Source organism: Elephas maximus, chromosome 9, assembly GCF_024166365.1.
Source record: "Elephas maximus indicus isolate mEleMax1 chromosome 9, mEleMax1 primary haplotype, whole genome shotgun sequence".
Lineage (NCBI taxonomy): Eukaryota > Metazoa > Chordata > Mammalia > Proboscidea > Elephantidae > Elephas > Elephas maximus.
This window is the reverse complement of record NC_064827.1, coordinates 2,721,408-2,745,064: the sequence shown is the minus strand read 5'-3', so window position 1 is coordinate 2,745,064 and position 23,657 is coordinate 2,721,408. Positions and strand designations below refer to the sequence as shown.

Below are 23,657 nucleotides of genomic sequence, written 5' to 3'. Positions count from 1 at the left end.
CCAGCCTGGAGACAGGGCTCAGTCGGGAAGCGTACCTCGCGGCGACGGCCCTGCGACGGAGAAGCGAGCAGTAGGCCGGGGGGCTTCCCGGAGGCGGCGGTCCTCTCCGAGGCTCCGCTCCCACCGGGCGAGGACCTGGTGCAGGCGGTGACGCGCGGCCTGCCCGCCTGTCAGGGTTTCGGGCTGCAGATGCTGGAGCAGAGCCTGAGGGAGGAGGAGCTGCGCGCGCGGCACCAGGCCGCGCTGCTGAGCCTGCGCGAGAAGGCGCTAGAGGAGAAGGTGCGCGCGGAGCTGGCCTGGCTGGAGCACCAGCGCGGGTGAGCGCGCGCGCCGGCCGGCCCCGCCCCGGGATCTGGCTCCGCCCCCAGACCCTGGGACCCGCCCCTGGGCTCAGGCCCCGACCCCGCCCGGGACCCGACTCCGCCCTCGGACCCTGGTCAGGTCCCTGTCCCAGCTCCCATTCCTACCCGCAGGCTGGGCCCCGCGCCTAGACTCCAGCCTCACCTCCTGCTCAGGCCCGGCCTTCCTTCTAGGGGCGCCCTTGGACCCCTAGCCCCGCCTATGGCCTTGAAAGAGTTTTGGAGAATAAAATGTAGAAATAGGTGTTCTTTGCAAAAATTTAGATGCGACAGTAAAATATAAAAAATTGTGTTTTAAATCCGCCCACAGCCCTCACCCTCAGAGAGAATTCCTGTGCGCATTTACGTGTACCCGCCAGCCCTTTTTGCGGAAGCGCACAGACGGCTGTTTGAACAACACTGGGCACGGACTGCCCATACTGTTTTGTAACTTGGGTTTTCATTCAAAATGTCAAGAAAAAACCGTCCGTCTCTGCTCGGGTGCTACAGCCTGCAGGGCACGCCAGCGCGGAGACAGAGACCGCCATCCCCTCAGCCAGGCTCCCTCGCTGGGCCTCCGGCTGTTTCCAACTTTTTATTATCACAAACGAGCCCTCTGGGTGGTCATTTCAGAAGATACTTTCCTACAAGAGGGGTTGTTGTACAAGGAGCCCTGGTGGTTCGGTGGTTAAGTATTTGTCAGCTAACCAAAAGGCTGGCAGTTTGAATCCCCCTTCTGCTCCTTGGAAACCTTATGGGGCAGTTCTACTCTGTCCCATACTGTCACTAGGAGTTGGACACCACAGCAATGGGTTTGTTCGTTTGTTTGTTTTTGGTTTGTATGAGGAGAAGACATTTTTAAGTCTCTCTGTACTTAGAAGTGGGTCTCCAAAAGATCCTGCCTGTGGGAATTCTCGCCTGTGCTCCTTGCTCTGCATGGGGCCTGTGTGGGTAGACACCCCACCGCCCTCCCTAAAGGACCCTCCAGCCCGGGCTGGGTCCCTGAAAGTGCTGTCGGCTTGGCCTTGGCCCCGACCGCCTGGGCTGGGACCCTCCTGGGCTCCTGACCTGCAGGAGGAGGGATGTCCCAGCTCCATGTACCACTGCCCAAGCCATTCTCATCCACCTCTCCATCCTGCGGCCTCCCCAGGTATCTGCAGGGCAGGAGGGACGAAGCAGCTCTATCTGCCCTGGAGGAGCAGAAGCAGCATATCCTGGTTGACCTTCAGCAGGAGCAGGTGATGGCCCTGCCGGGGCCCTGCTAGGGGGGACAGCTGGCACAGAGGCAGACATCTTCACCACCAAGGCCAGAGACTTCCCCAGCCCTCACCCCACGCTGGGGCTGTGCAGGCCCTCCCGGCCACACGACACACACACACGGGCTCAGGGACTGCGAAGTGGCCCAAGAGGGCCACATGGCCTGTAGTCCTCGCTTCAGGCCAGACTCGGCCTCGTGTGATGTAGCCGTGGGCGTCTCAGAGGCTCTGTCTCATCTGAGAAGAGAAAGAGCAGCATGGTCTGAGAATCTTCAAGGACAATTTATAAACGAACTAGTTACAAAAGGCGGAGGAGGGTGCAGAACCTGCGCGTTACCCCCTCAGCCTGTAGGGGGATAGGCAGGACAGTTCTGGAACTTTCAGAGGGGGAGGGCTGTATGGGAAGGGCAAGGTGCTAGCCAGCCTGTACCAGTCCTTCTGGGGAGGGGGCACCCAGGAAACAAGCTTCTCCTCCCTCCCTCCGGCTCATGCTCCTGTTATCCAGAGGGCCAGAGCCCAGAGCAAGAGGGTGAGGGTGGGCAGGGCGAGGGGCTCTGGAGGTGAGACTGCCAGGTGTTTCCCTAGGCATCCCCTCCTGTTCTTGTCAGGTGTGGGTCTTGTTGATTGGGGGCTGCCCTGACCTGTCGTCCTATCTGGCTGGTACAGAAGGAGATCCGGTACCTGCGGAGCCTCAACCACTCGGCGCACCGGGAGCGAAGGCTGCTACTGCAGCACCAGCGGGACCTGGTCGCCATGCAGAGGTGCACGGCCCATCTGCAGCAGGAGCTGCAGGCCTGGACCACGCTACCCCAGGTGGGTACTCACCTGGGCTGAGGCTGTGGCCCAGTGGTGCAGGAAGGGCTTGTCGCTGGCTGCTTTATGTGAACACGCGCCACTTGTAAAGACACCTGTGACTGGGTCGGAAGGGAGTCTTTAAGGGGTGCAGATAGAGGGCATGGTGCGTGATGGCAGGGGTGGTTCCTGGACGAGGTGGCCAGGGTTTTACTCAGGAGGGACAAGCGTGGAGGGGAGCTGGTAGGCCCAAGAGGGATTGGAGCTGGGCGGAGCCCCCCTGGGGGTGTCGAGGGTGAGACAGCAGCTGCTGGGCGTGTGGCACAGAGTCCAAGGTGGCAGTGTCCCCTCCCCAGGTCTGAGCATCCTCTTCTGTAGGTTAGGGGTGACAATGGTCTCACCTCGTGGGCTGGGCCAGGATGAGTGAATTGGTGATATGAAGCACCCAACATGGGTCAACCTGTCCATCCGTCCACCTGGCCTGCAGGTGGCTGGGCCCACGCCGCCAATCCCAGAGCAGAGCCTGTGCAAGCTGGGTGCCCTGGGCCTGAGGCACAGCTGCCATTGGCAGGGATTAGCTCGGACGCCCTGTGAGTGGGCCTGAAGCAGGGCTGTGCTCACCCTCTTGCTTCTCACAGAGCTCTGGCCCGGAAGCCCAGGCTGCCCGGGAGAGGGGCCCTGAGACCAGCCCACAGCCAGAGGGGTGGGCACAGACCTCCTCACAGCCCCCAACGCCACACAGCCCCGGCAGCCCCCCGAGGAGCACACGGAGCTCACCCAGCACACAGTGAGTCATCGGGGGGCCTCGGTGCCCACAGGGAAAAGCCCTTCCTGTTGCTGGCAGCCTGGGCGGCACTGTGGGTGCTGGGGGCCCTGCTCCCAAGTAGAGGGGATCAGAGCTGCCAGCCAGTGGGGAGAGTGCCCGGGGCCAGCAGATCTCAGATCTGATACTAGCCGGAGGGTGGCCTGGTGAGTGTCCTTACCTCTGTGCACCGCATCTGTGACGTGAGGAAAGGGTGTGAGACAGAGCCTGGATGGGCCTGGCTCAAGGTTACACGTGTGCACAGCTGTCCTTTCTCCCCAGCTGGCATAGGGCCTACTTCAGTTGCCCAGGGGACAGCTGGATTCCTCTTGGAGGCCTGGCCCCGTGGCCACTACCCTCAGACTTGGTGCCTGAGGGGAAGTCAGTGCCCGGAGTCCCACAGCTTCTCCAATGAGGGGCTTCCTGCCGTCCCTGCTGAGGAGGGGATGCACCTTCCCTGCTTTTTAATGACAGAGGCTGTCCTTGGCCAGGGGGTGCTCTTCCCTCGAGCTGCATCTCCCAGGGCCGGCTGCTCACACAGGACTCCAACTGCAGAGCCCCTCCAAAGCAGCAGACTCAGGGTGAGGGTGAGGAGGCAGAGGGCACTCCCCCCCGGAAGGCAGCAGCCTGTGAAGGGACACCTTGGCAGCCCTGGGGCACGTCGCCCCTGCTCAGTGACCCTGCCCAGCCCACAGGTCCATTTTAAAGCCCCCCAGTAAAGGAAGTGATTGTCTGCTCTGCTGCTGTTTGAGGCCATCAGCTCCCACATCCCCCCGATCCCCCTCCGGAGCAGCTTCCAAATAAAGCTCAGATAAACTGATGTATCAGTCACATTGCTGTTAGTTACAGGTCCAGGGATCTTTGAAAAGCCTTCCAGGCCAACTGTCACCTCTTCTTTTGGACAAATGAGCAGGACACAAGGGTGGTAGTGGGCAGCTTGGCCCTCTGAGTGAGGGATACTGTGTCGGAGAGGGAGGCTAGTTCACACCAGCAACAGGTCTTCATTGCTTGGGAGTTAGGAAGTAGAGGAACCTTTAATGTTTGCGGGAGGTTGGCTGCACAACCTTCATTCATCCATTTGGGCATGGGGTCAGGGGTCATCAGCTCATTCATTCATTCATTCATCCGTCAGAAAGACAAGGCAGATGTGTGTTGGGGCTGTGGGCCTGTAGGGGCCAGAGCACGTCTGTGACCCATGGGTCCTGCCAGCACCCAGCCCCCCGGGGAGTGAGGGGAGTCAGCTGGGACAGGGAGGCACCTAGGGCCCCAGGAGACCCTAAGCTGGGGCAGGGCAGGGGCAAGATGGTCCGTCTGCTGGAGGGGATTCGGGCAGGGCTCCAAGCTGCTGTTATTCAGCCCAGTCTGCTTCTTTCCAAGTGGGCAGGCAGGCTCGAGGTCGTTGCTCAGGGGCCAGGCAGGGGTACAGCCGGCATGGTCTGCCCCCTCAGGAGCGGCACCAGGACCACCAGGGTGCACCCTCCTCTGAGCCCACTCCCCTGTCCACACCCTTGGCTTGTGGCCCCATCCCTCGCTGATGCTGGAAGGCAGACACTTAGGGTCCACTTCAAGGAGAACAAAAAACTGAGCTGCATTGTTGCAGCTGGTGCCTGGGGAGGAAGGGGAGAGTGGTGCCGAGAGTGTACCCGAGACAGCAGCAGAATGTTCTAGAGCAAGCACTGGCTTTGAGCCCAGTTGAGCCTGGAGACCTGGCAGCCTTCCCCTCCTGGCCATTTCCATGAGGCTGCCCCAGGGCAGGGGGATTTCCTGCTGACTCGACAGTGGGCCTGCATGTTCAGGATCTGGGCCACACGGGGGCTCCATGCCCTCTGACGGCCTGTGCCTTATGGTGACCCGGAGCTCCAGGTGGGGGCCCCTCAGTGCCCACAGCTCGGTGCCCCAAGACCAACCAGTGGTCTGCGTCTGGAAGGGTGAATAAGTACCTGCTCTTCCCAGCCCTGTGCTGAGGTGAAAGACACCCCCATGATGCCATGCCCCAGGGCTGCACACCATGTGTACTGTCCCCTGTGGTGGCCACACTTGGGGGCTCTGGCCTCAGCTCAGGAAGGTGCCGGGTGAGGAGGGCAGCCCCCTGTCTTCCTCCACCGGTGCACTGACCATCAGCCACCAGCCACAGCTGTCCCCTGGAGGGAACGCCAAGTGGTTCTCAGGGACAGAGTCTGTGGAGTACTCTGGCCAGCGTCCAGTCTCCCTGGGAGGGAAGAGGCCGGGTGGTACTCATACCTCCTCTAACTGCCTTGCAGCCTTCTCGACGAGCAGGCAAGTATGACACCCCTGCAGGCACCTTCAGCTACAGATGGCCATCTGCCACCTCTCAGGCCAGTGTGGGGAGAGGACACAGCTGCAGGTGACTGGGTGGACTCCCAGGGCCAGCCGGTAGAGAGCCACAGCCACACTGGCCAAGGTAGGTGGGTGGGGCCTCGGCCACCAGGAACAGCGGTCACTCGCTTGGGGCCCCGTGTGACCTAAGGGCAGTGTCAGGTTCAGGCCAGACAGATCTGTGTCCTTGCCCACTACCCCTGAGCATGTGACTGTCCTGCATCCACCTGCAGGCAGGGGCCAGGTGGGCCCACCGAAGGGAGGCCACTGTGCCCATTCAGAGCAGGGCAACACTCTCGAAGGGCCCCTGATTCAGGGGTTCACTCACAGAGTGATGGTTCCTGCTGACAGAAGACCCACAAATCTGGTCTTTGCCAAGTTGCTTCAGTTCCTTGGACTGGGTGGCCTTGGGCCCACTGTAGACTCCCGGGCCTCGGTGTACAAATGCCCTGCCAGGTCCTGGGCTGGACAGAAGTCTGGAAAGATAGCGATAACCTTGGAAGGTCCCGGGCGCTTCTCACTGAAGGCACCGTGCAGCCCCCACCTATGCTGGGCTGACCTTGCTGTGCCCGAGGCCTGCTCCCACCCTGTGCCTTCTGCGCCCTGTCCCACCCAGGTGAGGCCATGTCCAAGAGGGCAGAGCAGCCTCTCTGGTGTGGCCTCAGCACAGTCCCTGGAGGGAAGGATTCCAGGGAAAGAGAACACATCCTACCCAAAGTAGGAAAAGAGGTCTCTGGATTTGAAACAATTTTTTAAGTTTTCCTGGGACTTCATGTCACTTCCCAACAGCAGGATGGCCTGGGAACAGATAGCAGCCTCTATTTACACGTCCTCGAACTGGCACAAACTATTACCTGCTCTACTACTGGCCAAAAGATTGGCGGTTTGAACCTATCCAGATATGCCCTAGAAGAAAATCCTGGCAGTCTGCTTCCACATGATCAGCCACTGAAAACCCATACGCCGCTTCTACTCCGCACACACGGAGTCACCACGGGCCGGCGTCGATGGCAGCACCACCACTAACCAAATAGTACAAGGAGGCGTTGCTTGTGTTTTGAATTTTGAAATTTTTTTCATGGGTCCTAAGAAGTCCTGGGCACTATGCCCCTGCATCCTGTCCACACTGACTGCCCCTTTGCCTCCCAGGAGACCCCCAGACTGAGCCCAGCCCCTCGTTAGCAGAAGAGGAGGCCTGGACTCTGACAGAGAGCCGTGTGCGGGGATGGAGCCAGAGATCCCCAGGTGGAGACAGGCCTTTCGGCCCCCAGAAGACAAGCGTGAGTCAGGCTCAGGCGGGTGGGGGTCAGCCTTGCTTTGCTCTGGGTCTCACGCCAAGACTCCACACTGGTGTGTGGCTGGGTGATTGGAGCCCCCTGGGCGGGGAGGTATTTGGTGAGTGAGGGTCCCACGGTCCTCTTTGGGGGCTAGCCTCTGTTCCCTAACGTCTGTTACACGAGAGCACGGTGTCCTGTCCTCGGCTGAGGGACGTGGGTGCTCCACAAAGAGGCCCGCCTGGGAGGTGGCCATGCCGTGACGTTTCTTCAACGCGGCTCCAGCAGGTGGTTGAAGGCAGCTCAAGCAGAGAGGGGTCAGAATTGGGTCTGGATGTTGCCAGGAGCCTCACGGAGGAGCCTCACGAAATGGAACGCAGGCGGTCAGAGGCACAAAGGTGAGGACATTTGACAGGTCAGGGCAGGGTGTGGGCCAGGAGGGCCTGCAGGATGAGGCCCATGGTCAGCGTACCCCTCCTCCCTGCCGAGAGCCCCACGCTTTCCTGTACCCTTGCCCTGGCCCGGGCCCGGCCAGGTACCCCCACCCCTGAGCCTGAGCCATCCTTGGAAATGCAGGTGTCACCCGGTGAATCCGGCCCTGGTCCAGCTGTGGGGCCAGCAGAGGGGCCCTGCCAGGGCCCACGTGCCTCCTGAGGCCCTCTGGGAATGGTGGCTCCCCCCCATTACCTGCCCTCAGGACAGGCCCTCACCAGGCCGGAGCCACATGGATGTTTTTCAGAGTGTGAGGGAAGTTTAATAACCCAGGGAAATGCCCTGCAGGGACCCAGAAAGTGATCCCCAGGGAGAGGCTGGGAGAGGGTGAGGTCCCCTGGGGAGCAGCGGGACCTCTCCATGGATGTGCTTGCAGGATAGAGACCTGTCGGCTGGAGGACCCTGGTGTCACCTCTGCTCGGCTGGAAGCCACCCCGCTTGCCTCCTCCCCAGGTGACGCCCCAAGCCCTCGGCCTGCAGTTTCTGAATCAGAGCCACTGCTCCCACAGAGTACGGACCTGGCCCCTGGTGCCCCCCACTGCCCATCTGGGGAGCCTTTCAGGGTAGCCCCTCCTCTCATCCTGGGGCTGCTGAGAGGGAATGAATGATTGGAGGCTGATTCCCTTCTGGAATGATCCGTGTCTCAAGTGAAAACCAAACAGTCTGCACAAAAGCTGTCCGGAGGCCCCAGGCCCTGGATGTCCCTCAGAGCGGGCTTTTTTACGTGTGGGGTGGACAGGGTTGGATGGGAGTCGATGGGGGTGGTGAGCTAACTGGAGGTGGGCCTAAGGAACCAGACCCATGGTGGCACGGCTGCATGCCTTTGGCCTCTGTTTAGGGTGTGGCTCTGGGCTGTGCTGCCAGGCCTGGGAGGTGGGTAGCTGTGTCCCTAGCACTGGGTGGGGGGCTACCTCAGAGGTAACACCTGATCTGGAGGGTCAGGAAAGTGCTGGCGTCTTTCCCCCACTTGCCCTCATGGCCTCCTCTCCCTGTAGGACCTGGAGCGCTCCAGGAGGAGGCGTCATCGGAAGGCAGCCCCCTGCCCAGGCTCACTGCCCACTTGGCCGGAGGCCCCAAGTCTGCTCCAGGCACCTGCTCAGGGCTCTCCTCCACGAGCTCTTCGAGCAGCCTGTCCTGCCCCTCCCTGCAGGAATTCCAGAAGGCTTCTGCTGTCCGTGTTGACGTGTCCGACAGCTCGGCCTCCCTGCCTGACTTGGAACTGGACACCGGCCTCAGCCGGGTTGGGGGGCTCTCTATCCAGGCCTCCTGGGAGGCATCTGGTCACCTGTCGTCCGAGCCACAGGCATGGCCCACCTGGGGGCTCCACTGTGGCGAGCCCTGGCTCGGTGGGGTTCCTGGGGGGCGGGGCCTGGAGGGCAGAAGGACCAGTCCCTGGCGTGGCTTATCCTCAGAGGCGGCTGAAGCGGGAAGCCCAGAACTGGTACAAAGCTGGCCACAGCCCCTCCCAGATGCCAGCAGGCCAAGGTCGGGGTCGGAGCTCTCTGAGGCCTCCAGCCAGATTTGGGAAGAGGATGGCGGGAAGGACTTTCTGTGGTTCAGTCCTGGTGCAGAGCCAGCATCAGGGTGCCCCTCACCTGCAGAGGACCTGTCTGACCTGGGAAATGGTGAAGCAGCCTGCATGGCCCCACCACCTTCCCTGGGCGCCTGGGAGGAGCAGGAAGCCTCTGGAGCCAGCTCGAGCCTGAGCAGTGGATCAAACCAAGGCAACAGCAAGCAGGAGCCCCCCGAGGCCAGCCACAGTGACCTAGACCTGTCACTGTCCCTTTCTTTGGGGACCTCCGCATCAGAAGGGGCAGATTTCAGCAAAGAAGGAGAGACTGGGCCTCCGCCGGCCTTGGCTGGCTGCCCAGAGGGCCCCTGGGATGTTATAGTTGCCCCGCTCTCTCCAGCCGGGGGACCTGAGAACAGGGCACCCAGGTGTGGGGGGCGCCCAGCCCTGGCTGCTCCTGAGGAAGCCCATCCCCTCCATGCGTGTGGGGTTCTGACGGAAATCCTGTCCCCCGTGGACGAGGTGCTGTCCTACAGCAGTGCTGAGCTCCCCTCCTCCACACACGACGAAGCCTGCCTGCCCTCGCTCCTGGAGCAGGCCCTACCAGCCAAGAGGGGCGCGGAGGACGCCAGCGTCTGCTGGGAAGACTTCCCGTCCCCGCCCCAGGAGGCCCTGTGTCCCGAGGCTGTGCCAGACCCCGCAGGGGAGGACACATCCATGGCCACAGACGAGCTGCCTCCTTGGCCTGAGACTGTGCCGGAGGCTCTGTCCCCAGAGCCCCAGAAGTCGGGGTGCCCATGGGGTGCTGGGCTGTGCAGAAGCCTGGAGGAGGGACTGGGAAAACGGAGATCTTTGGCTGAGAAAAAGGGCATAGGAAGCCAGCAGTCCCTGTGTGAGCGGGCTGGCAATGCTCTCGGGGGGCTCCCATGGCCCTCCACCCAGCCCCCACCTCCATCCCTTGCACCCAGGGAGGATCCATCAAGGCCACTTGTGGCTGGGGATCGAGAGCACTTGAGACATGCCCCACCTGGCCCTTCGCAGGAGCACGGGGCTCCTGCTGTTCGTGCGGGGTCCTGGGGTAGCGCGGCTCTCACGGAGGCCTCAGGCAGTCAGAGTACACCCTGGGGGAGACGGCGCTCTGAGAGCACAGAGGGCCAGGGGAGCCCAGCAAGCTCCTTAGGGGGTCTTGTCGAGCACCTGGACACCCCTTTGGCCAAGGCTTCTGCTGTGGGCGGACATCCCAGAGAAATGCTGGGTGGGAGTAGAGGGGCAGCCGTGCCCCCACACCCCTTGGCTGCAGCCCCAGCAGCCCCTCCCACAGGTCCAGTGCCCCTGCTGGCCGGCGACTGGGCTGGGCCCCATGGGCATGCTGGTGAGGAGGCTGAGAGAGACCTGGGCTGCAGTGAAGAAGACTGGCCTGGGGCCAAGGACTCAGTGTCCAGACAGCCACTTCTGAGGAGGGGTGCAGACAGAGACGAGGCGGTGGATGTGGTCTCCACACAGCTCACCAGGAGGATCCTGCTTGACACGCTGGCCGTGCTCTCAGGGCTGGCACAGCAGAGCAGCCCACAGATGGAGGGGGTGCCCCGAGGATCTGACGGGCAGTCACCAGGGTCCCCTCAGCTCACAGAGCAGCTGCTGGGCACGCTCGGGGAAGCCAGGGAACTCTGAGAACCTAGGGGTGTGTTTTCTGGAACCATGATGATGCCCAGGCGTGTGTGTACACATTCGTGTGTGTTTATGCAGGTGTGCGTGTGTGTGCATTTATTGTGTGCGTGTGCTGTGTGTGTACCCGTGTATACACCTGTGTGTCTATATGCATGTGTGTGTGCACATGTGTATCTGTGTGTGCATGTGTGTGTGTGCCTGCACATGTCTGCATGCATGTGTCTCTGTAAACGTGTGTCTGTGTGCACCTGTGTCTGTGTGTGCATGTGTGTGTCTTGTGTGCACATGTGTCTCTGTGCGTGCACGTGTGTGTGTTCACGTGTGTGTATGCATGTGTGTGTGTGTGTGTGTGTGTGTGCATGTGAGCACTCGAGAGGTAGAGACTTTGGGAGCCTGCACTTCCGCGGGGTGGACTTGTCCTGCAGAATAACTGCCTTGTGGGTGGACTCTTTAGAATGGCCCTGTGACATGGAGCTGGGTGGTTACTGCTCTCTGTCAACTGAAGATTGAGTCTGTCAGCATTTTTCTGGGCCATGAGTCCAGTGCTCTGTCAGGCTCTTGAAGAGGCCCCTGACCCAAAAGAAATTAAGAGGCACAAACCTAAAAGGTGGTGTGGCTGGCGCCTGAGGTGGCTGGCCAAGGAAAGGTGTGGAGGTCTGGAGCTGGCATGAGAACAGTCCCGAGAGCCAGGCAGGGGGCAGCCCCCACCCCCAGCCAGGTGAACTCAGCACCCAGCAGTTGGGCCCAGGAAAGGGAACCCATGGGAAGCGATGCGGGCACAGACAGGAAAAGAGAGGTGTTGGGGGAGTTGGGGAGAGGGCCTCCACCCTGCAAGCTTTGCTTGGGAGCTTATTAGTCCTGATGTAGCTGCCCACTCTTGGCTTCTGAAGGCTGAGGGTCTCCATGCCTTCCATCATGGTTTGCAACAGAGTATTGCCATTGGGATGATGGGCGTGCCTGCATCCTGAGCTTCTTCACGGTGCAGATTAGAGGAATGGGTGACTTGAGGGCCAAAGGCCACTTCACCCACGGGGTCAGCAAAGCCTCAGGCTGTCGTCTGGTGGTAGGTGGACCAAAGCCCCTCCCCGGATCATGCCAGGACTCACCATGCCTAGAAGGCTGGGTCTCACCAGCCGTACCAGGCTGAGGACTTGCCCTGTGATGGGGCCTGGGGTTGGGTCATTTGCTGAGGTGAAAGGCTGACCTGAAGCCCTTGTCTTGGGAACACATCTGGCAACAACAGCCCACGCTGCCCCCTTCCAGAAAAAATGGCCACGCATTTCTAGGTGGGCTGCCCACCATCGCATGGCTTCACAGACATCTGTAGGACTGGCTGTGCAGCCAGGCTGCCCTGGGAGAAAGCCCTGCACAGACAGGCCTTCCGCTCTTCCTCCGTAGCTTTCCTCCAAACACATACAGGCGGGAGTCATGGAAGTTATTGTTGACTGAAGAATAAAAAGGATTTCCTGTGAGGAGGGAAGTCAGGAACAGATCAACCATGAGAACAAAATGACAACAGTGAGCTTCAGAAGTCACGTTGGCAGGAAAACTGGGCCCTGAGGTAGTGACCCAGGGGTGGCTGACAGGGTGTGGGGCAGGCTGGCCTTGTGGCCAGCTGTGGTCTCCCCAGAACAGTTTGGGGCACGTGTAAGGATTGACAGCTGACCCTTATGGGTCTGAGGAACAGGCCGCTGCAGCCGTGGCCACTATCCATAGGGGCTGCCAGCACAAGGTAGCAATGGGCCCTGAGGTGGGGGTGGGATGACGTGCCTGCAGACACTATCTTAAGCCTTGTGGGTCTTCTGGCCTACAGACTCTGGGAGGAGGATGAAGATGGCTTCTCTTTCACCCAGTTCCCAGAAGCTTAGTCTCCAGGCCCGGGGCAGGAGATGGGTAGCAAGCTGGATCTTCCCATATGATCACAGCAATGGACAGTGTGAAGGCTCCTTTTTGGAGAGGTGAAAACAAGGTCAGCGTGAGCTTGTGCTTGAGAGAATTCACTAGAAACCACCTGAACAACTCTTCTTAGCTTACCTTGCTTTGCACAACAGAGGGTCCCGATGAAAGGTGTGTGATTTGATTTTTTTTTTTTTTTAGGGGGAGCAGCTTTTAGACAACCCCAGCAATCAGTTATCTTCTAAAGGGAAGCAAATGGATCTGTTTTCTAACTTCTAATGTGGTTAAGGCTCTAGAGAAGAGGGTCACTTATACTGTGATTGGACCTCTTAGAAGCTATTTTTCCATGTCCTAAGGCAGTCTATCGATTGATCTATCTCTTATCCATCATCTGTCAATCACCTACGTATACTATCTATCATCTGTCTAATCTATTTATCTCTTATCTATCATCTCTGTATCAATCATCAGTCTATACTATTATCTATATCACTTCTTGAACTGGAAAATACCTGCTTGATTGAGGAGTCCAGATTGAAGGAGCAGCGTGTTGGCCTTAGGCACCCTCCAGGGCCCTCCAGGTCTTGGCTTCTCCTGTCCAGGGCTCAGGCTCCCCCAGCTTTAAGAGAGTAGTTCATCCACTTAGCTACATTTATGGACCTCTGGGGAGTCCCAGGCTCTCAGGGCAAGAAGTTTAAGGTGGAAGATGTCTCCACGCTGGCTGCTGTGCCCTCTCCCCAGAGCTCTGATGAGGGACCTGAAGGCCCCTTAGGACACTATGGGCCCCCTGCAGTGAGGTAGGACCCCCCTCCAGGCGGCCCCCCACTGGGTCACAGCCTTCACCTCCAGGCTCAGGGGCAGCTGCTTAGTGCCCAGCAGACCAGCTCACCAGGCAAATTGCTCACAGCTGAGAATGGAGAGGTATTCACAGCTCAGAGGAGTCACAGCTAAGTCAACCGCACGGACTTTGTACCTGACATTCCCCAGTACAGCATGGAGTGAGGAAGAGGTTTGGTTCTGATGGGAAGATGTGTGCCTTCTCTGTGTTTACAATTTCAGAACGAATTTTGAGCTACAGCTTTCTTATTCTAGATTTCTGAAAAAAATTAGTCTGTAATTTTTTTACTTTTTTCTATTTATTGCTGACCCTCTTAGATTTATGAGGCTGCGTGAGAGGAATGATGTATTTTACACATGCTCGCTTTGGCGTGGTAATAAATCTCCCCCATCAAAACTCTGCAGATTTATCTCAAGTTGGATGGTCTCTGTCTCATGGGTGGGTGCTGGTGGCTCAGGACAATGTGGCTGTCACACTGCTGGAACGAGGACCCCCCAAAATAGCCTTCCCTTGTGAGCGAACAGGTGTGGGTCATTTTCCTGCCCTTAGCACCATGCCCTTGAAGGAGGGCCGATCACCCAGGGAGGCTGCCATGCAGAATTAATGAAAATCCCAGCCACACCCTCCCGTGACAGCAAGATCCAGAGGGAGGCCAGGGCTGTAAAACCATCTGGCTGTCAGGGAAGAAGCATATCCACCAGTGGCATTGGACGTATTTAATCTCGCCCAACATCAAATGTACAAAGCTGAGGGCCTTGGCGTTCAGATATATTGACCTGGGGCAAGACTTCCATATGGAGATTACTCCCCTTCAAGGTCTAACGCTTGGCTTGCCTTGGCTGCCATCCACAGTCACCTCTTGGGCCGATAAATCTTGATAGCAGCCTCCAGAGGCATCATTATCACTCATAGAAAAAGATTATTTCTCAGTTAAACCCCACATTTAATTTTCCCATGATCTATCTCTTTCAGCTTCCCGGCATAACAGCTCCCCTTCCGCATAAAATGCCCCTGAACCGGCTGCATTCACGGCTTTAATGCCCCGGTCATCCAGCAGCCTTTACGAGTCCCTTTGGAAAAAAAAAAAAAATTTTTTTTTTTTTTTGATTCCTTACCCTGAGCAGCCATCATGGCCACCCTCATAAAACACAGATGAAGGCCGTGAGGGCTGTTTGAGAGGGTGACGGCTTCAGACCCCTGAGGAGACAGCAATGTCCATTAAAGTAAAGGCTTCCTTCCAGGTTGTCTGCCCTGCCAGGGGTGAGGGTGAATGTGCCCACTCCTCCTTCCAGTGAAGAACCCAGCCTGGGTTCTCCTGTCATAGGGAACCAAACAGGATCAGTTCAGGAAGTCCAGCCCTTTTCCATGAGGCTTCCCTGAAGGATGCAAGTCCCACGTTTGTCCCTGTGGCTCCTCGTCCCACCCGCCTGCCCATGGCAGCCATCCGCGCCAAACGACTTCCTTTGGTCCTCGAGCACACTACTAGCTTGTCTTAGGCCCGCTTGAGTCTCAGTGCCAATGAAATATGGCACCTCTCTTGCAAGAAGGGGAGCAGACTCATGGGGTGACTGCGGTGGGATCACAGGGCTTTGAACAGGGCCTGGCTCAATGGACAGATGCCCTTAACCAGAGCACAGCTCTTGGATTTGAAGATACATTTAACCATTGTAAGCCCAAATTTGGAAACATTAAAAAGAGGAAAAATTTTAATGTTTCCAAATTTGGGCTTACAATGGTTGCTGTTTTCCCTGAGAAGTCTTTTTGACTGCTGTGGTTTTAGGGTCCAGCCTCTCAGCACTGGGTGAGCTGGGTCCTGGACAAATCACACAGGTGGCTCAACTTTCTCGGAACAGGTGAGGAGTTGCCCCTCTGTGCCGAAGGTGCCCCCAGCTGGGCTCCCAGGGCCCAGGGGCCCAGCCTCCCTCTCTCAGTGTGGGAGGGCCAAGTCCTGCCACCAGCAGTGGGCACAGGAGGGGCCACACCCTTGTCGCACCCTCCATGAGGCCCAGTGAGAGGAAGAGGATTCACAAAGCAGGAAAGCGGGCTCCCGGTGAGAAAGAACCCCCACAGTGCCTTATTCTTTACCTGGCTTCCTCCCCTACTGCGTTGTTGTATCGCAAGTTGGTTTTCCTTGCTGGGCTCCCCTCCTGGAGCTTTGCATCTGAATTCTGCTTTTGTCTGAAGATTGTGTGTAAAAAAGCGGTGTGGTATGATTAAGAATGTTGCTGACATAACTTGTATGAACTCCCTACTTGTAAATCCCTTAAAAGTAACCTGCCTGCCCGCCCTTGGCGAGTAGTCTTGGCAGCCAGAGCTCCAATTGACTCCATTTCCTTGTACCACGAAGTAAAGGTGCCTTTCCTGTTCTCGCACCTGGGTCTCTCGTTTATTGGCCAATAGGAGTCATGCTGAGTAAGACCCTGGGGTTTCCACCTGGCAATGTGAAGGAGGAGCAGCAATGACAGACGGAATGTGACCGAGGAAAAGACCAAGGAGAAGGGGGGCTCCAGGGAGAGGGAGCCATCACCTCGTTGGGGGCCTCTGGCGTATGTTATCTTATCCAGGGCACTCTAATCCTTCCAGTAGCAAAACTTTTTCTCAAAATCTTAGAATAACACAGCAAAGAGAACAGAAACAGATTATTATACTGGTATAAAAGTATCCTAAATTTATATTATTACTTGTTTAAAACCTAATCAGCCATAAGAGTGCAGTGGTTTGGAGCCTAAAGGTGTTAACTCCAGTTCCCTTCTGTTTTTCCATGCAACTTAGAGAAAATCCGATGTGCATAAAAATTAGTTGGAGATAGCAATTTTAAAAACCCAAGTCTCCTGTTTAAGTAAACAAACAAAACCAGAGGCAGCCTTATTTCTCAGGTTTTCAAGCAATGAAAGACCCGTTTAGCACAAAACACATCTACCTCTGTGTGGTTTTCCACCACATTTATTAAGAGCTAAATTTTCCTATTAAAGTCACGGTCAGGGTTGTGATCCTCTGAAGGCCCAGACAAGGTTGCCAAATAAAATACCAGAGCCCAGCTACAGTGGAAGTTCACATGTTGTTGTTATTAGGTGCCATCCAGTCAGTTCTGACTCATAGGGACCCCGTGTACAACAGAAAGAAACCCTGCTGGGTCCTGTGCCATCCTCACAATCATTGCTATGCTTCACCTCGTTGTTGCAGCCACTGTGTCAATCCATCTCTGTGAGGGTCTTCTTTTTTGCTGACCCTCTACTTTACCAAGCACGATGTCCTTCTCCAGGGACTGGTCCTCTGATAACATGTCCAAAGTACATTAGACGAAGTCTTGCCATCCTTGCTCCTAAGGAGCATTCTGGCTGTATGTCTTCAAAGACAGATGTGTTAGTTCTTTCAGCAGTCCGTGGTATATTTGATATTCCTCACCAACACCATAATTCAAATGCATCAGTCATTCTTTGGTCTTCCTTATTCATTGTCCAGCTTTTGGATGCATACGAGGCAATCAAAAACACCATGGCTTGGGTCAGGCAAACCTTAGTCCTCAAAGTGACATCTTTGCTTTTTAACACTTTAAAGAGGTCTTTTGCAGCAGATTTGCCCAATGCTATGTGTCTGATTCCTTGACTGCTGCTTCCATGGGCGCTGATTGTGGATCCAAGTAAAATGAAATCCTTGGCAACTTCAATCCATTTATCATGATGTTGCTTATTGGTCCAGTTGTGAGGATTTTTGTTTTCTTTACGCTGAGGTGTAATCCATACTGAAGGCTGTGGTCTTTGATCTTCATCAGTAAGTGCTTCAAATCCTCTTTGCTTTCAGCAAGCAAGGTTACGTCATCTGGATATCCCAGGTTTTTAATGAGTTTTCCTCTAATCCTCATGCCACGATCTTCTTCACATAGTCCAGCTTCTCGGATTATTTGCTCAGCATACAGACTGAATAAGTATGGGGAGAGGATACAACCCTGACACACATCTTTCCTGATTTTAAACCACCCAGTATCCCCTTGTTCTGCTGGAACGACTCCCTCCCGACTGAGCCATGTACAGGTTCCACGTGAGCACAGTTAAGGGCTCCGGAATTCCCATTCTTTCTCTGCAGTGTTATCCATAATTTGCTATGCTCCACACAGTCTCGTGCCGTGAAGCACAGGTAAACACGCCTCTGGTATTCTCTGCTCTCAGCCAGGATCCATCCGACCTCAGCCACGACATCCCTGGTCCCACGTCCTCTTCTGAATCCCGCCTGAGTTCCTGGCCGTTCCCTGCCCACGCACTGCTGCAGCGGTTTCCCAATTTCGCGTAAACAGCGCTCAGTGTGCTCCCGCCGATTCCTGTTTCAGATACGGGCCACGCTTACGCTAAAGCCTGTTAGCCGTTTGTCTGAAATGCAGATATAACTGGGGGCTGTGCTCTTCTTCGCTATCTTGGGCCTCCCTGAGCCCAGGCTCCCCGCGCCCGCGTGAAGGGTGCCGGGTGCGGCCCAGGGGGCTCGCGGGGCGTGGCGGGCCTGGGTGGGGGTGGGGCCTGGTGGGACGCGGGCGCGGCGGGCGGGACCTAGTGGGGTGGGGCGGGGCCCGATGAGCGAATGGGGGACCGGGCGCGGGCACGCGGGGTGGGCGGGGCCCGTGGCGGGGGCGGGGCCAGGGCGCTGGGCGGGGCGAGGCGGGGCGCGGGCAGAGAGTGATGGGCGAGGCCTGACGCGGCGGGGGCGGACCCCGATGGGCGGGACCAGGGCGCGGGGCGGGGCGCGCGCGGCGCACGCGACGGCGGTTGCCGGGGTGAAAGGTCAGGGGCTGCGCGCAGTCCCAACATGGCGGCAGCCGGGGCAGTGGTGGCGGCGGCGCGTAGCCCCGGAGCCCCAGCGGCGCCCGCGGTCCGGTCCCCGACTCCGCCGCGGGCTGCGCGGCCGCCGTGGGTGCTCGTGCTGCTGGCGGCGGCGGCGACGGCGGGCCCGGGGGCTGGCGGTGCGGCCGGGCTGTACCGTCCGGGCGAGGACGCCGTGTGGGTGCTGGACAGCGGCGGCGTGCGCGGGGCCACGGCCAACAGCTCGGCCGCCTGGCTCGTGCAGTTCTACTCCTCGTGGTGCGGCCACTGCATCGGCTACGCGCCCACCTGGCGGGCCCTGGCCGGGGACGTGCGAGGTGAGGCGCGGGACCCGGCCCTCGGCCGCCACCCTGACCCTCCCGCGACGGAAGGGCGCTGCAGCCCGCTGCCCCCGGCCTGCTCCTCCCGCGGCCCAGCTGCACCCCTGCCCGCAGCACCTGCCCTCCCGGCGCACCCCACTCAGGCCACCCTGACCCCTCCAGGAGGAGGGAGCTAGCTGCTCCTCGGGCGCGACCCGGGGAGTCCCCCGCCAGCTCCGGGGAAGTTGGGCTGTCGCGAGGCAAAGAGAAAGGGCCCCTTCACCCTAGTCCTCAGCCCGCAGCTGGCGACAGGGCGGCCCACCGTCCTCGAGCCTTTCAGTGGACCTCAGGTCTGAATCCCAGCGCTCTCGCCCTTCTAAGGTGGAGACCCCACAGTTCCCAGGAACCTCGTTAACCACCCAGGCCGCTTCCTTACCCTCCCCACCTCCCCACCCTCAGCAATGCCACTTCAGCGCGGAGGAAAGCCATCGGGCAGCCCCATTCCTAGCGCAAAGCCCTAGTCACGCCTCCCCCTTTGAATCCTATCGTCGTTGTCTCTGGTTTGAATAGCTGGCTGTTTGGTGGATACTCACAGTGAGCCCACAACTAAAAAACAAAAAACCATCTTTAACACATTTCATTGGGCGGCTTCTTCACAAATACACAGCTTTTGGTAAATCTCTTATTCACTAGACTCCTGGTAATTTTTCTGCACTTTATTGTAATTTACCGTTTCTGTAATGTTGCAGTTGTTAAAACAGTCACTAAGTTATTTGCCTGGTTTAAATGGCAGAGTTGGGGGGAGGAGCCATTCGCAGCATCCTTCCTGCTAGCTGGCCCCACCTGAACCCCAGCCCAGTGCGGTCCAGTAGATACCTGAAGTGTCATTTAAATCCCGAGGAGGAGGAGCTGCGCCCGACAGAGGGAGGCTGGGCAGGGCTCTGTGGCAGGTGTTGCTCTTAACCTGTAATTACGTATTTCAGTGGGCAGAAGGGTTTAAAATTGCTACCTTTCTTCTCTACCTTTTTTTTTAAGCTTAAGTCTTATATCTAATCCTGTTTTGTTTTTCTCATATCTAAACAAATTAAACTTTTCCCAAGTCTAAATAGGGCTTTTGTGCTTAGTTATAGATGATTATCTTTAAAATACATTCTCCCTGTAGGGCTCTGCAGCCTCTTGAATCTAGTAGCTTTGTTCTCTTGGGTCTGGGATGTTTCAGAAACCCTCAGTGTTCTACAGCACTCAGGACTGAGATCAGAGGCAGTAAGAACCCAAGAGAAAACCTTTCATGGGTTTTGGGTTTGTTTTTTTGGTAGCTTTTGCTTTGAGAAAAACAAACAATAAAAGAGAAACGTTCAGTTCCTGTTTGTTATTCAGTGACTGAACCACAGCCATGTAAATTACAATGCAGGGGGCCCTGGTGAGACTTTTGTCACCTGTTTTTACATGTTGGCTTTCATTTTTTCAGTTTCGGATCTGAAAATACAAGAACCGGATCTGAAAATACGAAAACCGTAAACCAAGGTCAAATACTGCAAACACTTCTATGGTTGAACCAACACGTAGGGAGCCTTGAAAATTGTCCCCGGAAGTTCACAGGAAAGTTATTTCTAGCAGTGAAACTAGTAAAATCCACAGCCAACAGGTGTGCTTAACTACTGAACAAAGTGGAACAAAGTGGCCTTAAGAGGCTGCATATCCAAGGCGAGGCAGGAAGAGCCCAGTGCAGTGAGATAGGGTGGAACGTGAAGGACAGTTGTGCGGAGAGGCGGGGGGAGGGGGGGCGGGGGGCAAGAGAGTCTAGGCAAGGGTCCCAAAGAGCCAGACAGTGCTGGGACTCTGTGGTGGTGGGGCCGGACCCGGAGCCATGGTGCTGGGGCTGTGCTGGGGCAGTCTCCCTGCCTGCAGGCTCTCCCCAGAGGTGCTGCCGGCCCCCCCAGGAGTGTTACCCCTTTGGTTCCCGAACAGTTACTTATAAGTTGGGCTGACCCACCAGTCCCCATGGGTCCCTTGAAATGGAGCGTGGACCCCTAGCCTCCCTGCCCAACTCCCCAGCGTGCGTGGTGCAGGTGGGTCCCCTGGGCTCTGCTCCCTGGCTGGAGACAGTGCAGGCTCGGAGCACTTGCTGTGCCTGGCCACTTTGTTTTCACTCGTCTCCCAACCCTGCTCCCCACTCTTCACTTGGGCTCAGGGGCACCTCATTTCCTAAGAGCTTTGCTGGAGCTTTTCTTTGACTTGACTTTTTCTGGGTTTTGAAAAGGATCTGCTGTTGGGTGGAGCCAATTGTCACCCTTGTGTTTATGTAGAAAGGGCTCAGGCCTGTCACTTTTGAGGACTTCAGAACAGAAACGTGCTGTGCTCCTGAAGAATCCTTTGGCCTGGGGCTGTGGTGGTTCACTCAGTTTGTGTGGCTGCCGCCTCCTTGTGTGACAGGTAGAGCACCTGTGCCTGAGGTGGCCTGCCTTGTGACAGTGCTTTGCTCTGCGGGCCTCTGTAACAGCTCTGGGGGGAGATGAACAAAGGGGGTGCATCCTGGAGGTGACAGGCAGGTGTCCCTGTCAGCTTCAGTATGTCCTTGGTATCTGTTCCTCCTACCCGTCTGTCTCAGGAGAGCTGAGTTCTAGGCAGCTCTGAGAGGTGGCTTGGAGGCTTGTGCTGCTCCTGCGTCCAGAGCTTCTGCTGGAGTGGCTCTGTCAGTCTCGTGTCCCAGGCCCGGGAGGTGCCACCACAGTGTCTAGGGATGGGGTGGGGTTCTGGGTCCGTAGATGCTGACTCGGCGCTCTGGTTACAGCTCCTTGCTCACTGCCACGAGGTGTCCGCAGCCTGTCTGCGCCCTACCTTTTATTTTCATTTGCTCTGGGTCTGCTTGTCTGTGTGACCTGACTGGGCTTCCTGGCAACGGATTCTACCACTTGGCTTTCCCCGTGGGCCAGTTACTGGTTTTGGAGAGAAGGGCCCCTCTTGGGGAGGAGGGGGTATGGTGGCAGGTTCTGGGCTGAGCGATCGGTCTGCCTAACCAGCAGGCGCTGGCAGAGCAGAGGGTCTAGGGCTGCTGGAGCAAGGTGGGCGAGGTGGAAGGGGACGTGAAGTCAGCAAGTGGCTATGTCCTCCCCTTACAGCACAGAAGTTGCCAAGCATGGCCCCTGCTTCTCAGACAGGTGGTTATTTTTGTTCCCTGGAGCCAGGGCGCTAGAAGGGATGGGTGCATAGCACCAGCGGGGCCCGGGATGTGGCTCCCAGGAGACAGTGCTACCTGAGACCCCAAGTGTGTGCGCCTCGTAGTACAGAGACACAGTGTGTGCTGGGCAGGTGCATATGATATTTTCCGTGACTCACTGAGGGGGGCTTTGCAGACCATGTCTGGAGAAAGGTTATGCCCTGTGGTGCCCGGGCAGTGACGGGAGTGACCACCACTCTCGTAAGTCTTACATGGCCGCCGCACCTCAGGTGACTCTTATTTATTCTCTAAAGCTTGTTCTCTTCTGGTGCCTCAGAGTTATGTTGTTCAGGCGTTTAATCGACGAGAGATTGTTCACCTCACTGGGTCTGCTCAAATGCTGAGGAGCACGCGCAGTGCTGGTCCCTGCCCGCAACACCTGTGTGAGACTGGATGTGTGCCTGGGCTCCTCAGACTAACCACTGGTGACATGTAGGCAAAATGAGTCCTACGTGGGACTCATCAGCTCCTGGGCTGATGCCTACCCGGTCCTGTATGCCCCCACCTTGCGTCTTGAACTTGGAGCATACCTGGAAAGACCTTTGCTCTGCTGAGACAGGCCGGCCCTGGGGCTGAGAGTGGTCTCTAGTGGCTGGAGTGCGGGGCTGGAACCTGGGCCAGCACCCTGACATCACCGGGAGGAAGCTGGAGTGGGCTCTGCGCCGTAACGCACTTACAGTCACGATCCTGTAAACCTCCCGAGGCTAATCAGTCTTTCCTGTGGCCCTTCCAGAACTAGTTGACGCTGGGCCATAAGTTGGACTTTATAGACGTTCTCATTAGAACATTGCACACGGCGGTAAAGGGTACAATCCTGTTAGGTGAAGTAATACAGTCACTTGACAAGTACATTTGAAACGAGCCTTAGTCTACGGTATATAACCCGGAAACCAAACCCATTGCCGTCAAGTCGATTCTGACTCATAGCGACCCTATAGGACAGACTAGAACTGCCCCGTAGGGTTTCCAGGGAGCAGCTGGTGGATTTGAACTGCCTGTTTTGGTTAGCAGCCGAGCTCTTAACCGCTACACCAGCAGGGCTCCCTGCTATATATGGAAGCATGATTATTTTACACGTTTGGTAAGCATGTAGTACCAGAAATAGCCAAGCTCACGAGCACAAGTGGGGAGCAGGCACATGGTCCACTGGAAGCCCCCAACTGTCCTAGGAGGGCGAGCCTCTGCGCCTCGCAGCGGGCACTCTGTGACCCCAGTGCAGAGCTGGCCAGCCTGACGTGGTGGGGGAAGCAGACCGTCTGCACTTGGCTTTATGGCACTTCTCTGCTTTGAATGGTCGGAACCTGGACAGGTGGGAGAGGCAGGGGAGGGGAGGGTGTAGGCTGAATGAGGCAGAGACCCCGAAGCTAACCCTTTGAACCCTTTGAGTTGTGTTTGGCGGAGCAGACTGTTGCATCTTTGTGTTGCTGTGAATGCCGGCCATCTGCCGGGGACTCCCAGTGACCACTGGCGCCTGTTCAGCTGCTGACGGGCAGGCAGGCCGCACAACTGAAATTCTCAGCATCTGCTCCAGCCTCCCACTCCACCAGGCCGGCCTTCCCTCGGGCAAACAAAGGCCTCCTGAAATGTCAGCGTCCCAGTTTGGAGGGGAGGAGGTGGGTTTGTCCCAAGCACGGCATCGCAGATGACCTGTTGGTTCCCAGGGCTCTGCAGGCGGAGGCCGGTCGCCACCTTTGCATACAGGCTGTGTGTGCACTGGGGAGAGCAGGGGCTGGTATCTGCGCTCTGTCAGTGTGGTTGACATGTCTGATTCTGTCCTGAGCACGTTTTCTGCCCAACTACTGTGGTTGACATGGAGAACAACCATGAACCAAACAGGGAAGGTTGTATGCAGAGGGAGCCCACGCTTCAAACAGTGAACAGAAAAACCAGTTGGGCACATTCGTCAGTTACCGATGAAAGTCCTAGAAAGAAAGCAGGATGCTTTGAGAGAAGCTGGACCAGCACAGGGCAGTCAGGCAAGGCCGTGGAGGGCAGCAGCTGAGACTCAGAGGACGAGGAGCCACCACCGCCAACAGTGGACGTGCCACCTGGAGGATAGCCCACGCAAAGGCCCCCGAGGCAGGCAGGACTGCCAGCCTGAAGAGCTGCGACTGGTCGTTGTGGAGAAGG

At 57.4% G+C, this 23,657-nt stretch overlaps 2 protein-coding genes across 8 annotated transcripts in view; both read left to right on the top strand.

The window, feature by feature from the left end:
• The window catches only part of CCDC187 (coiled-coil domain containing 187), a 66,451-nt gene extending 51,372 nt beyond the window's left edge, over positions 1–15,079 (top strand). For 5 of the 7 annotated variants that reach the window (XM_049895450.1, XM_049895449.1, XM_049895452.1 and 2 more), the window contains 9 exons: positions 175–317; positions 1,489–1,576; positions 2,261–2,407; positions 3,025–3,173; positions 5,450–5,610; positions 6,675–6,805; positions 7,085–7,197; positions 7,668–7,744; positions 8,287–13,635. In XM_049895450.1, coding sequence (XP_049751407.1) covers positions 175–317; positions 1,489–1,576; positions 2,261–2,407; positions 3,025–3,173; positions 5,450–5,610; positions 6,675–6,805; positions 7,085–7,197; positions 7,668–7,744; positions 8,287–10,472 — 3,195 coding nt within the window. In that variant the 3' untranslated portion in view covers positions 10,473–13,635. Of the gene's footprint in view, positions 1–174; positions 318–1,488; positions 1,577–2,260; positions 2,408–3,024; positions 3,174–5,449; positions 5,611–6,674; positions 6,806–7,084; positions 7,198–7,667; positions 7,745–8,286; positions 13,636–15,056 lie in introns of those variants that run through there. The other 2 variants (XR_007518612.1, XM_049895448.1) reach the window with 2 other exon arrangements.
• Positions 15,080–17,978: 2,899 nt separating this feature from the next.
• QSOX2 (quiescin sulfhydryl oxidase 2) overlaps positions 17,979–23,657 on the top strand; it is a 33,894-nt gene continuing 28,215 nt past the window's right edge. Inside the window, exon 1 of the mRNA XM_049895916.1 lies at positions 17,979–18,328. Coding sequence (XP_049751873.1) covers positions 17,998–18,328 — 331 coding nt within the window. The 5' untranslated portion in view covers positions 17,979–17,997. The remainder of the gene's footprint in view (positions 18,329–23,657) is intronic.